This window comes from Anticarsia gemmatalis, chromosome 15 (assembly GCF_050436995.1).
Source record: "Anticarsia gemmatalis isolate Benzon Research Colony breed Stoneville strain chromosome 15, ilAntGemm2 primary, whole genome shotgun sequence".
Lineage (NCBI taxonomy): Eukaryota > Metazoa > Arthropoda > Insecta > Lepidoptera > Erebidae > Anticarsia > Anticarsia gemmatalis.
Genome location: NC_134759.1, coordinates 1,946,301 through 1,963,804, shown reverse-complemented (window position 1 = coordinate 1,963,804; position 17,504 = coordinate 1,946,301). Strand labels below are relative to the sequence as shown.

Below are 17,504 nucleotides of genomic sequence, written 5' to 3'. Positions count from 1 at the left end.
CATACGTCAGATTCATATGTCTTCTAAATAATATAAAACAAAGATAATCCTCTATCAAAAGAAACGTGTATTGAAGCATGTTTCTCAACAAAAACCTCCATTGGGTCACAGAATGACCACACGGTGTATTAAAATAGCGATTCACTTATGTAACGCAACGTCGGATCAGTTCCGTAATAAGTGCAATAACTTTATACCGCTTCTATCAAGTCGGTCAAGGTTGTTCTCAAGAAAGCTTTTGCCACCTACCTATTATGCGAGTGGAACGGTCTTGAATCTTCGCGAAAAAATGATCCAAAAATGATTATAAAATGTAATTCTGTGGTTTAATTGAACATTTGGTAGTGGTTCAGATACTCAACTCAACGGGCATTTTAACATCATTCTAACATGTTTTAGTAAGCGTGTCACTAGAAGTACAATTTATAAAACTTAGTTTCCCACTGCCTCTGTTTATCTGTTCCCAATACTCACGATTTTCATGCAAATGCTATACAAGACATGAGCACCTGTATATTTTTCGGATAAAATTGATTATACTTTACAGTGCAAAAGTTAAGTTTATCAGCTAGCAATCAGTTCACATAGATATAACAATTACACAACGTAGAAACCTAAGTAATTTAGGCAGTTACAAAAATAGATACAGGTAATGTAATTTCTATTTTCTCAGTACTATTTTAAAAGCATTAATAATAGACAAGCATAAAAATAAACAAATAATAATAGGCTCACCCCTCTATTACTTACATGGGACTAACATTGTAAAAAGGGAAAACGTGGTATTCCATACACCACCGTAGGGTATAAAAATCGTGAAATTATTTTATTTTTGACATATGTAATAAAGCAAAAATACATAATAGACCAGTCATTTCCTTGATAGATGAAACATGAGTTAGTCTCACGTAACTACCTAGTATTAAATGTCATTTCGTATCCGGCTTTATGTTAACAGAAAGTGTATTAAAACTAGAAAACTCTACCATGTACGGAGCGACTTCGAAAGGGAGGGGCATAAAATAATTCAATTGATAAAAATGGACAAGTAAGTAAATAGGTTTTGGTTTGGTCAACTTTGTGTTAAAGATATTCATGCGTCTTATTTACTACTTTTTGTGGGACCGACTTTGGAAAAGAGGGGCTTAAAAAATTCAATTTATACAAATATTAATAGATTTTGGTTTCAGTCAACCTAGTGTCAAAGATTTTCGAGCAACTTATTTGCTTTTTTCTGTTGGTAATTACCTAGCTACTTTGTTCTACGGTAGTCTTCCACCTATCGTGTATTGTAAATTTGTCGTGTGAAAACGGTTGAAGAATTGTTAAATAACTCAAATCCCAAACTGACAGGTTGCATATTTGGACATAAGTTGATTACTGATGCAAGCCTTTACGTAAAATGACTGATACGAAATGTGATATATTTTTTTGCTTTAAAACGAATATTGAATAATTTCCACCAGAGAACTGCGCTCGTTGCGAGATTACAACGAACCAACAGTAGCGACTATCACGAGTTCATTGAACCAAAATTTTGTACTAAAAAGTTAAAGCCATTTCAACAATAAAACCGTACATATCTACTTTTCTCTGCAGCGTACATTTACAGACTATTTTCGTGTAAGTTTTATGTTTGTATTTAATGTTTAAATTTTATGTTCTCGTACAACGGCAGTGGTAGGAAGCCGACAAGCTCCGTAAAGCGGTTGAAATCCGCTTATCTCCAACAGTCGTAAAAGTGAATGAAGATGAAAAAATGTTAGAACACCAAGATTGCTTTAAGGTTAAACGTTTAAAATGCAATTTCAAGATCCATTTACTATAGATGAAAAGGAATTAAACTTGTTTCTCGTTAATTCTTTAGAATATTATTATATTGAGATAGCAAGATGATTATAAATGAAAAGATTTGTTCACAATACTCTTATAATTAGCTTTTAATAAGATTATGTCTCTACTTTTCTGCTAAATTATAGTTGCTGACATCAGTAGCTACCTAGGTTTATTTTACTTTATCGTACATATCGTATCAATTGGAATCCCCTCTAGAAAATTGGACCAAAAATGTGCATTCCAGATATCCGCTACATTTCGTGGATCCGACATTAAAAACAGCAGTAAAAATATATCCGTGAATCTAGTGTTTAATATAAAGCAATCACTATCATTTACCGTTTATAAAACATTCACTCGATAGGCCGCGACTCGTTCAACGCTGGTCCTAACCTCAATTTTTTTGGCCGTCAACTTCGCTCGTTGCGTAAAGTTAATTCACTCATAAAACAACGCGTTATGTAATTGCGTGTACACATCGCATGACCCTTGCTGGGTAAGCAGACTTATCAACCTGTAATTCGTATACCGTACGTGTTTAAAGAGAGATACCATTATTTTACGGAAATTCTTTGTTTACCTACACCTAACATAATTTTGTTTAAAATATTATTTGTTTCAAAACTCTTTTTATAAAGTACGTTTATTAATAGCTGCTCAATTTAAAAGTTATTAAAGAAGAATACAATAGGACATGAGAAGAAACAGCAAGAAACTGAAGGCTCGTTTTAATTTCACAAAATGTTTAATGCGTGTTGTTTACTTCGTAGAACTGTATCAGTTTCCTAAATTAATAATTTCATATTAATGTCAAAGTAATATGTATACTACATTACATTGATTGTGTCAATCGGCCACACGGATCCACTTATTAAAACAAACTCAAATTAAACAAAATAATAAGTTAAATTACATTTATTACTATATTAAGATAGTTTAACAACTTGGAAATCAGTTCAGGCAGCTCCTGGTCTTTGGAGCAACACCTTTGGACACCACGATAAGAAAATATAAAAAATCGATGACAAATGGAGACATTAGTTGGTTCTTCTCTTCTTTTTAAAAGATAAACACATGAGAAAGAAGAAAATTCTTTATTTCATGGATCCAAGGAAGTTCTTTGGGTGTTTTTAAGAACTGTGCTGTAATCTGGTCTCCAAGAAAACTGTCGCTTGAACAGCTTAGTTGACAATGTGGACGAGGAGAGATTCAGGGTCAACTTCCTCGGGTGCGTCGGGAGTCTCGGGGTAGAAGTTCAGACCGGTGGTCTGCTCGATCCAGTCCAGGTAGTCACCGACGAAGGCGAAGGCTGGAAACAAATATAAGTTTAGAGCATATTTTAATCTTAATTACGTACCCCAACAAAAATAGATAAGTATATTTTGTCAATTACTAACTCCTAGACTAAAAGGATCAAGTTTAAAGTTTACTCTAAATCTTCACCAAACGAAGCTCCTTACCATCTCCAATATTTTTTATAACTAATGACAGGAATACATACTCAATTACAGATTTTCCTGTTGTTTAAATATACTGTTCTTATCAATAAATATATATGCAAATAGGATAATATGACTTACTGCCAGCGCTGTCGTCATCGGCGGCCTTGACGAGGACTCCGTACTGGACTCCATCAACGACCAGACCAGCTCCGAGGTCGAACTGGGAACAATACAATAGTTAAATTCCTGACAACTGAGCAATGTGCATAAGTACACCTAAATGCAAGAAAAGATGCGAAAAATCCACCTTGTGCGTCCTTACAGTAGTAAAATATTTCCTCGAAAATATTTTTTTGAGTGAAAGAAAAAATATATATCTTCACAAACTTATCGCATTTATAAATATTAACTAGGATTTACTTAGTGAATCCAGGCGACGACTTTTGGCATTTTAAGTAATAATTCAATATAAATTGCAGACAATCGTGTCTATTTAACATTTTTCGAAAGTATCGAAAATGAACTAGAACAACTAAAAATAGCATATGTTTTCTAGGTTAAGAAACATAATACTCAAAATTTTTACATAATTCCTCATTATAATGCGACAAAATGATAATCATATTCTAATTTATTGCGTAGACGTAATAGTCGTCTTTGCGAAATCTTTTCGCGTAAAAACTACATAGGAAATGTTGCAATAGTATGAAATCGTTCGTTGGCATGGTAACCCTATTTCGTGAGAATGAACTAAGGATGCGAATAGATGCGTATAACACTCTAACAATGGTAACAACTTCGTAGAAAACTGTATAAGTAAGCTGCACTGAAGACGATAAATAAAGAAGTAGTAAACGACACAGTCAGTTACGTCTACATCACTTATAATTATGTGTCTCTTGTATATACGGTCATGTATGTGACTATTTCCCACTACAGTATTAGTTGCGAGTCAAATAAAAAGCATGAAAAGTTAAATCAAATCACAAAACACAAAATAAATGATTTGATTTGATTAAGAAAACGGGTGCGAATGTTCAGTCTCACATCTGCATTCTTTTCTTTATACAATCGTCTTTATCTGCTGTTCAAGGAAAATTTACTTGTACTATTAAAACTACCAAAAATGTTGAAAACTTACAGGTCTTTCTGATAAGCTATGTAATTTAAAGAAAATGTAGTAAGCAAACAGTTTAAGTCTCTATGCAAAACTTGGCAAGATACGTTTAAGTCTCAATATAAAACTTATATAAACTTACTTGAGTAGCGGCAACATCATCACCGGAGGCGACAATGGAGCTGCCGTCCTGGGCGAGGCTCACATCGTTGCAGGAGAGGGTCTCACCGGGACCTACAAAAATAACACATTAGTAAAGTAAGTATGAAGAACGAAAACATCCGATCTCGACAATCTACTGCATTTTATAGAGACCTCTTCGAACAAATAGATTAAAGGTACGAAATGTCGACTAGGAAACCACAAATAAACCGTCTGAAATTTTACCCTTAAGATTTGCATGATAGTTAAGACAACTACACACACATACCAGCATGCTGTCACAAGTTTTAATTTACCAAGATACCGCATATCGTGACAAAATCGTAATTTTTATCTAAAATAATTTGCGTAAGTACCATGTAAAAAGGCAAGTAAAGAAAAAGTTAGAGTTTGAAATAATTACCTCCTTCCTCGTTGGCGCCGAAGCTGCAGAATGAGGCAGAGGCGGGAACCTCAGCGTCAGCCTTGGAGGGGACAGCGTTGGAGATGTTGTCTGTAACAAAAAATAGTTTTGCTCTTTAAAAAGGTGTAAAAGCACTAGGTAGCTCATCTGTGCCGCGAGCAAGGAAAATGTCAGGTGGTCTAGTTTATAAACTGTTCTGGTGTAAATCTTAGACAATTTGTTAACAACTAGATTATATCCAGGTTTCCCCCACAAATGAAAGGTTATTTTTTGCTGATAATAACAGGCTTCGTTTGATCCCAGCTCTTCAATCAATATCTCATTCCTGGATATCATGAAAATAGTTTTGAGAACATTGAAAACGTAGTAGGCAGACATATTATAATATGACTACCCCGTCCCCCCTATATCCTTTTTCAATAACCTCACCAAACATCGTTTTTAATTATGTCTTAGTTTTATCTTGTTTTTATAATAATAATTTGATGTTGTAGTTGTTTGTACTAACCGTTGAACTCAACGTTCCTGTTGATGTCAATGAGAGCGAGGTCGCCGTTGATGCGCACAATGCTGTTCTCAGTCACCAGGGATGGGTTGATCACTTGAACGACGCCGTAGCGGATCCAGATGAAACGGGAGCTGATCAAAAAAAAAATGTTACTTTAGCGTAGTAGTGTTAGATTGAGGTAAGTAGATTTTAAAAGGTTTCGACGAAATACAGCACTAACAAATATAAGAATCAGGAAAACATTTACAGCTAACTTTAAACGTCACTGGTCAATTCAATATTTCGTGTATAAAAAGGATTTGAAACACTGTGTTTTTCAGCAACTGTGGTAGTTGATTGTAATAATGTTATACGAAACTTCTTGTGATATGAGTAATTACAGACATTGAATTAGTTGATACGTCTAGAAAAATTATGTACAGTGTAGGTACTGGGGCAGTCTGTAGGGTTTAAAATGTTTAACATGCATACCAGATGCTACTTAGGCTACCAATAGAAATAAATAATATAAGTTGCAGCCTGTTCAAACCAATTTAAAATTATCGTTTAACAGTTCTATAAACTTCAATATGTACGTACGTCTGTACGCAGCTGGCGGCGGTGAGGACCCAACGGTTACCGATGACTGAGCCGGCGCAGGTCTCCAGGAGGCCGGAGGTGGAGACGGCGATGCGGAGGTGCACCAACCAGGGGTTCTCGCCGAGAGCAGCATCAGCACGGGTGCCTGCAAGATAAACACACTTATAAGTACAACTGGCAGAATTTTATGATCTTTGAATGAAGAAATTGAAGAGATGACATGACAACTAAAGCGACCATGTGCACTTTTTAAAAATGAACATATTATATGCGATTGCGATTAAAATTTTGTTACGAATATTAGATATCTATAGATAGGTGTCAATTTGTTTCATTAAAAATAATAAACAAAATCAAAGTTTACTGTATGTAAGTATATTAAATTATTGTAACTGTCCTTTTATATTTTTCCAACCAAAATTGAATTACTTGGATAATCTCGATCCCACAGACGACTCGCTTGTGCGGTTTTGTGGGGCTTTGTATTTTAACAGATTAGTTTAAGGCATATATTTAATAACAAATAAATAAATGATAATATTGTTAAGGAAAATTATAGAATAATACTCACTCTTTACGACACCGGTGTGACGGGCCTGTAAACAATAAAAATAATCAGTTATTATGGAAAAATACGTGTAACAATATCATTCATCGAATTGTTATCATTTTATAATAGGACAAAAGGATTTATAGCTATCAACAAGTATTTACTAGCTAAAAAACATTTGTTAATGGAAATTGGAAAGTCCAGATCAATGGAAGATAACATAGTGAATTAGTATGTTTAGATAACCTATCAATTATGTAAAAATAAATGTAGAAGATAAACACGTAATCACATATTAAGTAGCATTAAAATGATACAAAAATAAGGTTACCTACATAATTAATGTGCCTAATTAGATTATATAAATTGATTGATATTATGTTTATGTAGATTTTAATCTGTCTGCTACTTATTATTTCCAATTTTGAGCTAGATTTTGGTATGTCTGTCTAGCCTTTCTTCCAACTATGCTGAAGTAGGCTTCCAGTCTCACCGGATGCAGATGCATACCAGTATTTTATATGGAGCGACTGAGTATCGGATCTCCACAACCTTGACATCTTTGTAAATTTGTATTCAGAGAAATGTTTCCATTCCCAATTTGTTTTATATCCCTCTTATTTCAAGATTTTCCTCAAGGAATGATCATGAGAAATATCTTCGTTTCCTCCTACTCAGTCCAAAATCCCGTAATAATAGGCAATTTATGAAATTAGCAATTAGTTTACTCTACAAGCTACGTCAGATTAAAGCAGATTAACCCATTTTTATCACCAGGATTTACATTTTGATGGAAGACGCGAAGGAAACTGTTTACGTACTATGGGCGATCACAGCACAGTTAAATAACTTTTTATTTCAATATTGGCTTTTGGATAAATTCTTCTACAATTGTCATTAATCAAAAGGTCACAAAAATATAATTGATTTTAGGAATACTTAAGTAGGTATTTATTTTTAAAAAATGGCAATTTTTAACCCCTGCCATACCTACATCGCAAACTAATTCTAAATATACTAAAAGATTTGATTATAGAAGTCGGTCGAAAAACAAACGGGTATCTATTCCGTGATTTAGGTGGCAACGTAATGTTAATCAAGAGATAATAATACCAATCAATTATAATTATATACTTACCTAATCTTAAGTCACGTGAATTAATCGTTCTCATTATGTATAAGTACCTAGTTACGTTTTCGTTAGATATTGATTGAACTATCTATGTAATTATAGGAGTAAAATTTGCATCCGTTTTCGTGAACTTAGGAATAATTCCTTACTTCTTTCAGAGTGACGAGAAAAGGGAAAAGGTTGACAATTTAATAGAGACCTTTGGCATGCAGGATTTATCTAGATTATAATTAGTAGTTCTGTGTATTTCCGTAATAAAGTAGCTGTTACAAATAGGTCACCGGCATCTTCACAAGCCTGCGAGTCACTGATGTTCAAAATTTTGGTTCTCAACCAAATAGTTGGACTATAAAGAGTAGGAAAATGGAGTATTTATTCACATGTTTCTGGGTTTTTTTTCGGCGCTATTATGAAAACACTTTATCTACTTTAGATTTCAAATATAGATAAGATTTAAGTTGATTAGATGGGTATTTGACAGATAACTGAAAGGTTTTCAATGTAGACTGAGGCGCTGAACAAATCTTTATTAATAATTTTGTTCACAACTCGTAAAATCTATTTATTTTCCTTGAAAAGTAAGTAAGTAATATTTATAACTATCTGCTTCTATAACCTGGCACTGACACCTAGAGGCTTAACTAGTAAAAATAAATATGTATAAAAATGATCCTACGAACCTACCTAATTTTTTATTATAGTTAGGCTTTCTCTTCTCCATATTGTTAATTATAGGCACTATACATTGAACTAAGTTATTTAAGCACCTTCTTTAGGTATATCTGTTTTAAGGTAGGTGTTCTAAATATACTATTCGTATACTATACGTAATAATTAGAACCTTTTTTATAAAGTTTACATCCCTAAGCTAACGAGCAGGCTGCACAGGATGTCGCGCAATTACTATAGTCCGACAACTCAGTAGAAAGCCTTGACATGCATGATTTATCTATATTTCAATTTAAAATTCTATGTATTTCCAAAATAAAGTACATAGCTGTATTAAAAAGGCTATCATCAGTTGCATAATCCTGCGGGTCACTGATTCTTAATTCTAAATTATGTATAACACCGGCAGCCGCGATCTTTGCATACAAGGTTCTATACTAAGTTGTTTAACTAAAGCAAATCCATCACTCCATAATAATAAATGTAATTACCTGAACGGCGACGAGCGCGCACAGCAGAACAAAAGCGAAACCTTTCATCTTTCCAAGTTTAAGCGACACACACAACTATCGCTATATTAATTATCGTCTTACTACATATACTAATTAGCCACCCTTATCAACGATAAGCAACGCGTCATTTATCTAAATTATAACATAATCTTTGATTATAAACTGATTAATTAATGAAATTCAAGCTGCCACCGAATAATCCATAGATAAATTGTATTTTTGAACGACGGATATGAGATTATATGGGGATTTTCATTTACGCAATGTTTTCGTGCTCATTTATAACAATATTTAAGCAAGGGTTTTTACCAGTTTATACCTTAACGTGACGTCGATATCTGCTAATAAATGTATTATCATGATATTGTACTATTTATAAGATTCTACGTAGGCAGATACAGTCAGCCCCTTAATTCGCTTAACATAATCCATCTTTCGGAAACCTTATATTCTAAAGCGTGTATATTATCCATCGGAAAATATTCGACAACAACAATCCATATAAATATAAATGATTTTGTTCAGGTATTTATTAAACTTTAGTGGTTAAGCGGTTTTGAAAATATGAAGTGATTAAGCGAGTTTTGTAGCTGACTCTACTGTAGGCCACAGAGTCAAGCACAACGTGCTTATAGTGGATTCTTTTGTTGGTTTTTTCTCAAAAAGCTAATGCAATATATTGCACATAATTGCAAATGAAGTGAACATTTTTGACAATATTCAATTAATGAGTTAAAAGAAGGTGCATTCGATATGCTTTGGTACTTATGTATAATCTATCTTGTGATCTTGCATACATTTTACGAATTAATACAATCCATTACTATAATAAAAAATATTGTTTAAGTTAATAACTTAATACCAGATTTAAAAACCTTAGCTTTTTCATTATTTTACGCAAACGCCATTTTACTATTTATAAATTTCCTTCAGTGACAAAAATATTGGTAATTTTAATCAAATTAATATAATTAATGAGTATTATCATTGGGAGTTAAGACGTTATGGATAATTGCTTATAGATAATTAACGAGACGTGCTAGCGTTACGGCTTATTAATCAGCCGTGTCGTTAATTAGCTGGGAAGTTGTTAAGTTAATGCTGTAACAGTGAGTCTTAGGGTCGATTTTGAAATATAAATAGTGGTTTTATGATGCTGATGTTTCACGGTTTTCAATATTCACAAATATACTATCGTTTTACCAGTAGGTGTCAAGAAATATTGTGTCAAAATTTACTTGTGCAGTCTTGCAGCATTTTCTACGAAAACTTTTTTCATATTGTTCAGAAGTCGATCGATTGTGTCTTTTGATTTGTGATTTCTCGGTTTCGATTTCGGGTTTTTTCTCATATTGCTATTAGAATTCCTGTTCCCCAATAGAAACCGAAGTTCGGTTACCGGTATATGGCAATAAGCTCGCACTCTATTCTATGTAATAGAGTGCGAGCTACGACTACCGTTGCTGAGGCGAAACGTGGCAGTGTCTCATAAGTCATACTCCTCTGTCTCATACACCAAGCTCATACACACTATAATGCGAAAAGACTTTCTCCCCGACCTAATAAAATATATGTATAACATTTAAAATGTGGTACGTCTATTGCGCGATAATGCAGAATGCAGGAAAGTCGCGCCGAAGCTATAGTTACTATATTTATTTCCCAAAAAGATAAAGGTGTAATAAAAATGCAAGTACAAAATAATATATTTAATTTTCTTTTGGGCTTTTAGACCAAGCTTTGTCTCCTTGTTTAGGGCTGGACCAGCTTCTTGAACGTGGCCGTGGCTTCGGAGAGCTTCTGTCTTGAGGGTCCTGTTTGTCCGGAGTGTCGGTCCTCTCCGGTCTGTCGGGCTTCGGGCTCGGCGAGTGGTGCTTCGACCGGGAGCGGGTGCGACGCTGCCGGGAGCGGGAACGACGGTATGATCTTGATCGAGAACGAGATGATGATGATCTGAAATATAAAGATTTGTGTTTTATTCCCATAATGTCAGTTTTAAGGGGGTTTTAACGTCGTAAATGTATTTTTTTAGTGAAATAATTTGAATGGTTTGAGACTGTATGGAGAATTCGTAGAAAGGTCAATATTATGTGGTTTCCGTGGCGTAGTAAGTTCGATTCCTATATGGAACTAAAATTTGTGTGATTTACAAATCGTTCTAGGCCTGGTTGTATTTTATTGTGTCCGTTGTTGGTTTGTAAAAGCCAAACAAAATCAAAAGGCTATATATAGAAAATGCGAGCCTTAGTCAGTAAATATACAGTAGCAGGTGAAATAATAATAAAAATATTATCTGTCTGAAAATAAACTACTATCTTATCTGAGAATAATCGATGCGATCCGCAAACATTTTTATATCTAGCATTCTGTAACGATTTATAGACTACTTTTTGTAAATAGGTACACGTCACTATTGACCGTATCGAATTATATAGGTATACAAAAAAAACCGCTAGGGCACTAGACACATTATTAACGCATAACTTAGTAATAGATTAAATGGAGGAACGTCACTTGCTACAATCCCTATAAACTTCCCTTGCTTCATTCACATTCATACATCTTGTTATGCAGTAGCTCAAGCAGGAATACTTTGTCGATAGCTAGCTTCGAATTTTACACTATTGTTTACCAAATCAAAGGTTCGTACTGCGACTCGACTTTTGAAACCACGAAGTTTCGTTGACTGGCAAAAGGTAAATAGAAATATTTTGTGTTCCAAAATTAGACCGCTGATTTAATTACCAAAGAACTTGGTATTAAAGGAGTTTAGTAGTAGTAGTTTAGTTTTCGCGCCAGACTTAAAGGATTGAAGGTTACGAGTGAAGTGATAAAATACATTAAATATTGGACTCACCGAGATCTTCTACTCCTAGACCTGGACCGTCGGCTCCTGCTCCTCAAGCGGCGACTCCTGGAGCGGCGACTGCGGGAGCGCGAGCGCGAGTGTGAGCGACGCCGCGAGCGTGAACGTGTGCGTGAGCGAGTGTACGAGCGGCGCCGGGAGCGCGAGCGGGAGCGGGAGCGAGAGCGGTCGTCGTGCTCGTTGCGAGATTCTGCTTCCGTTAACATCTTGAAATACCTGCAAATAATGATATTAGGCTGAAAATGATGACTACGAAATATTTATTTAGGAAAAAAATCAAAATATTCCAATTTTTGGAATTTCTGTTTCATTTGTATAATGTAGATCAGTGAGTTAGTAAGTAATGTCGATTTTGTTATACCACTTACTTTATTTTGGATAAATAGCTTAGGTGTATAAATATAGGATATTACGAGGGACGTAGGAAATAAGTTAATTTTCATTGAGTTTTCTAAATATGCAAAAGTTTGTATTATTTTTATTAAGACAGTTAGTATGTAAAGTCTCACTTGTAATACTGTTGGCTGGCGTCAGGTCCGTGGAAGTAGGGCATGCGCGGTCTGCCGCGGCCCCGCGCCCGGCCGCGGTAGGGCCGGCGGTAGGGCTCGGCCGGCGGCGGGTAGTACGCGCCCCGCACCGGGTAGTACATCGACGCTAGCGCACAACACATACATACATATATAACTAGTCCATTGAAGGTTAGAAACGTCTTAGTTTGCGTTTTTCAGAGGGTACAATTTTGTTTTTTATGTGTAGATGTAAATATCAGAGTTGTCCAATGATATTTACATCTACACGTAAAAGTGTTAGTTGTCCAATGATATTTAAGTTGTCACAACTCAAATATCTAATAAACATACTTATATATTTCTAAATACATACTTATATAGATACATCAACGACCAGGCTCATCAACAGACACTCGTGCTCAACACACAAATATTTGTCCCGGGTGGGATTCGAACCCACCACACGCGGCGCTACGGCTATTGCGGCGAGGTGACCACGTCAATAGAAACTTCAGTTCAAGTTTGTGGGGATGCCACCTTTGTTCCCTAGCCCCACCCCCCTTTTTACAAGATGGCGGCCGGGGACAAAGGCGTCGACCCCACAAATTGTCCGTCCTTTGAAAGTCAGCCTTCTGAAAAATATAGCCCTAAATGTGACTTTACAATGGACTAAAGCATCTATCTATTTATTCTGCCCACTTTTACCCACTGTTGAGTATAGGCCTCCCCCCCTTAGTACGCCATTTTTTGAGATGCGCTTGTTTCATCCATAATCCATAAATATTAATACACAAAAATATAAGCGTAAGTTGAGTTTCTTGCCGTTTCTTCTCACGAGCAATCTGCTTTTCCGAAACATTAAAAGATTATGCGACTATTCCAATACTCTGTACCAATTTTTTTTAAATAAAGGATATATTTAATTTAAATAAAACACAAATACATAAATACAATGCGTCGAGAAAATTACTATAAGGCCCTTTGTATACAACGCAATATAAAAAGGCGACGATTTTTTATTCTTTTACAAGTCCTTTGTGGAACACACCATACATAAGTAAACATTTTTGTGTACGTACCAAATAGGTTTAGGTCAAATACAGATACTAATAACTGTCGAAGTAACAGAAATCATAAAGTAAAGAGCCTTATTAGCAAAATTCTCGGGTGGTATCGGATTCGGATGTAACCAAAATTTTGAATTTTAAACGTCCTTCCCCCGGAAGCTAATGCAGCATACATTATTGTCTATTTGCTAGGTATACTTATCTTTCTGGCATTTTACATACGCCTAAATCTCAATTATAATTAAGATAAAACTCGATTCCAAGGCTTTCTCTTAAGTTGTCAGGCTATGTATACTTGAGCAACACGATTCACGAGGCTAGCATAAGATGAAAGAAGTAAGTAGGTACATAACAGTAATGATACTCATACTTTGCGGGGGCGGCGGGTAGGCGTATCCCGGCGGACACCCGAATGGGTAGCCGAAGCCGTACGGCATGCCGTAGATACCAGCTGCAAACAAATGTATATAACGTTAGTATTTAAGTAACGTTCAGCTATTTGACCGATAAGCAGTGAGCCTCCCACGCAAGTGGTCGAGAGTTCGAACCCACACCAAAGGCTCTTCGACGTTATGAGTATTAAGAGTATTAATCACTTGTTTTAACGGTGAAGGAAATGAGAGTACTTTAACATAGTTCCCAAAGTTGTGGACTGACCCCTTCCTCATCCCGGAAAGTACCAGAAAGGTATTATCTCGTTTATTGCTACGAATATTATCAATCGGAAGTTGGTTTGTCTGTTTCGTCTTCTTGGCTCAACTGCTGAACCGGTTATGTCGAAAATCTGTATGGGGCCTTCTTTCAAATTTTAAAAATCATCCCTAAAGAGCAACTTCGGGGAAAGTTAGTACTCGTGTCGGTAATATATTTAGTGACCAACCAGTAGCTTTATTGTACTCCATCTCTCGTTCAGGTGTGGACAGTCTCTCTGTCTTGATGCGGCGCGTGTCGCGGCCGTCAGACGACGCCGAGCTCAGCGACGAGTCGCGCTTCGGTTTCTTCGTCTCTAACGCGGAACGAATCACTATGCGACCTGGAATTATACAAATATGACAATTATTTTTATAGTATCATTTTAGCGAAGGAATTTGATGTTCGTGGGTAATGTTACGAAATACAAATCTGAAGAATTGTTGGAATAGTTAATAATAATTGGTGACGGCATTTGCGCTATTGGTGAATTAGTCAACTGAGTGCAAGTGTCTTCTGTCTCAAATCTTTATTCTGTTTACCTAAAATACAGCAACTTGTGTTGAAGTTATTAAGCGACACCTATATTCATTGGTTTAACTCTGTCACCACTCTTCAAAAAAGCCAGTATCTGTATTATTAAACAGTCTAAGTCTAAACGTATGCTATGGAATTACTTTGCGGGGGAAAGCATGTGTGCCGATCGTCAGACGCTGTTTCTCGTTCTAGTGAATTACGATATGAAACTACAAAAAAGTATAGAGCGACAAAACACACTGTCCAACCCTAACATCACTATTACTAGACAGCAAAACATAACAGGTTTCGTACAATTAAATAGCATAAAAATATACCATTTAATGCATCTTTGAGTTGATTCCGCTGTGTTTCGAGCAATTCCTCCTGCTGTCGTTTGATCTTGTCAATGATACGAGCGCGCGCGCCTCGCTCTCCCGGCCGGTAGTGGTCCTCTCTACCGCTGCGTTGTAACTCTGGACGCAACTGGAAAGAACAATTACTTGATAATATACGTTTTTGTATAAGATGTAGCAAAATACAATAAACTATCAGATTAAAGAGCTAGACCATGTTTTGTGAATAAATAGGCCCTGTTTCACTGTGTTGGGTTACTAATCAATGTTACCAGGTGGAATTCTGAGTTGTTTTGCTATTCTTTTGCTGCTGCTTAATTTAGCTAATATGAACTGCTATCATGGTCAAACTGGCCCTAAGATTTGCATTTTTCCAAATGGTTTGATAATAAGACACAATGAAGGCAGTCCCAACTGCATGAGTAAAATAATACACCATAATAGTCACCTTAGCAACAACAACAGTTCATGACATTCACAGATTTGAACAGCATCAATTTAAATTTAAACTGCAAAATTACAGTGAATAATGAACTTTATACTTTACATCTGTTTTTTGGTAATTTCTTTTATACAATTGCAATTCCTAACGGTAATATGTAAATTTTGTAACCAATCTCAATAGATACTTATGCAGTAACCAACCTCTATTCTTCTAAACAGTTCCTCTATGAGGCGCACAGCCTGCAGTTTCTTCTGTGCCTTGAGCAGCTTCTGTTGTTGCTCAGCTACTTTGTTGTTCAGATCCACATTGTCTCTCTCCATCAGTTTGGCTAGCTGCTTCTTTTTCCTTCTCTCTTCTCTCTCTCGCATTTTCTCTAACTTCTCACGCTCAGCACGCTCAAGTTTTTGTCTAGAATTACATAATATTATGTTTAATAAGAGTGATTTTTAAGACTAGCTGCATTGTATAGTTTTATTCTTTAGTAAGTTGTCTATTAGAGCAAATCAGTGTCAATGGAATTGAATTAAAACTCTGCTCCTACACTCATTGCCCAATTTTTACATATGTATGTTTCAGGGGATAGACAGCCTTAAAGATGATTGATGTATATTAAGTTCATGTATCATAATAAACTCTCATGTACATACCTTTCTTTGGCCTCTTTTTTGGCAATTCTTTCTTTTTCTAACTTTTCTTCCTCAGCTTTAGCTCTCTGACGTGCCACAAGTCGTTCCCTCACAATAGACCTCCTCTTCACTGCAGCATCAGTCATGTGTTTAGTCTTATCAAACTGCACCTTGATGCCACACCACTCAGATATATCATCTTTCTTCCGAAGAAGTTTACGACCTCTTAAGGCGTCCATACAGCGAACAAAACTTACATATTCACTGAATTGAACATAACCCTCAAAGAACACTGCAGCATCTTGTGGTGGAGTAGTAATTCCTCGTATTGCTGATTTCATTTGCATTCTAAATGGATCGGCAGCGGGAACATCCACTTGTCTAATACTACCAAACTTCTCAAAGGCTTTCTTAACTATGTTCTCAGAAGGAGGAGCATCATCATCACGATCCTTCTCATGTACAAACCATCTTATTGGAAGATTACTTATGTGAATGGTGTCCGGCCTCTCGCCAGGCTTCATCTCATCCATGTCAGTCGCATCGCGGAAGAACGAGTCCCAGTCGTGACGAGTGGGATAATCAGACTTAGCTTCAGACACTCGGACCTTCAACTGGTCCGGATAATCCTTCAATTGTACTATACGGCCCTCGAGCCGCGATATAACTCTATCAAGTGCATTACGATTCTCCAACTCGGCGTCAAACCTTATCATTTCAGAACTATGCTTCGACACTTTCAACACGGAAAAATTATCAGGTAAAATCATCTTTCGGAGCTTTTCCATGAGTTCCCAGTTCGATATCGACTTGCCGTGTACCTTGTTGGAAGGGAGCTGGACAGAAATGTTAAGCTTTGCAAAAGATTTGAGGTACAAACGCTGCGGCAAATACAGAGCCACAGCGTCTGACGGGTCCCTGCATACTTGAATATTCATGTTGACAAAGCAAAATTGCCTAAACCTTACAATTAGATACAAACTAAATTTAAATGATACAAGATGAAAGATTGGAATGAACAATATGAATCCCTAAACCTAACAAAAAAAAATGAAATAGGTATTAATAAGTTATCAGTAACAAATGACCAAAATGCAGTTTATGTAAAGCTCCCATCGTAGTTCCTATAAAAGTCACTCGAATTTATAATATTTGCACAAATTTTTCACTATTTAAACTTCATTTCCGATATCATTATAGGAATTATTGGCGTTTCCTCCGTTTCGTTCAATGACATATGACAATATGACATTGACAATCACGATGACAAGTTTGACATAATGGTCGCATACGGTACCTACATTCGTACATTCGCTGTATTTCAAGCATTTAATATCTTTGGCTGCGAATAAAAATACCGAGGTACCTTTAAGTATTTAAATATAAAACAAAAATTCAGTTAAAATAAAAATTATATCGTAGTACCACTTTCAGAGAGGATGAAAAGTCGTTGATCCTGAGCCTGACCTTTAGTTTTTCTAATGGCCTAGCTGTGTAAGTGTGAAAAGGAAGATAACTT

The 17,504-nt window shown here is 35.9% G+C and overlaps 2 protein-coding genes across 3 annotated transcripts; both read right to left on the bottom strand.

Annotated features, from left to right (window-relative positions):
• Positions 1–2,736: 2,736 nt before the first annotated feature.
• Positions 2,737–9,017, bottom strand: LOC142978937 (chymotrypsin BII-like). The gene is made up of 8 exons (XM_076123579.1): positions 8,890–9,017; positions 6,619–6,643; positions 6,048–6,192; positions 5,469–5,599; positions 4,961–5,050; positions 4,538–4,629; positions 3,417–3,498; positions 2,737–3,145 (listed from the first exon to the last, which is right to left on the bottom strand). The coding sequence occupies exons 1-8, from the start codon at positions 8,935–8,937 to the stop codon at positions 3,018–3,020; spliced, it is 741 nt and encodes a 246-aa protein (XP_075979694.1). The 5' UTR covers positions 8,938–9,017; the 3' UTR covers positions 2,737–3,017.
• A 1,587-nt stretch (positions 9,018–10,604) lies between these two features.
• Positions 10,605–17,230, bottom strand: Xe7 (A-kinase anchor protein 17A). 2 transcript variants are annotated; one of them, XM_076123338.1, is made up of 9 exons: positions 17,074–17,230; positions 16,007–16,821; positions 15,560–15,767; positions 14,897–15,044; positions 14,233–14,385; positions 13,723–13,803; positions 12,286–12,430; positions 11,768–11,992; positions 10,605–10,863 (listed from the first exon to the last, which is right to left on the bottom strand). In XM_076123338.1, exons 2-9 carry the CDS (start codon positions 16,771–16,773, stop codon positions 10,620–10,622), a joined length of 1,971 nt encoding a protein of 656 aa, XP_075979453.1. In that variant the 5' UTR covers positions 16,774–16,821; positions 17,074–17,230; the 3' UTR covers positions 10,605–10,619. The 2 variants fall into 2 exon arrangements, with proteins under 2 accessions (XP_075979453.1, XP_075979452.1); XM_076123337.1 differs by having other exon boundaries at positions 16,007–17,230.
• Between the last annotated feature and the right edge of the window lie 274 nt (positions 17,231–17,504).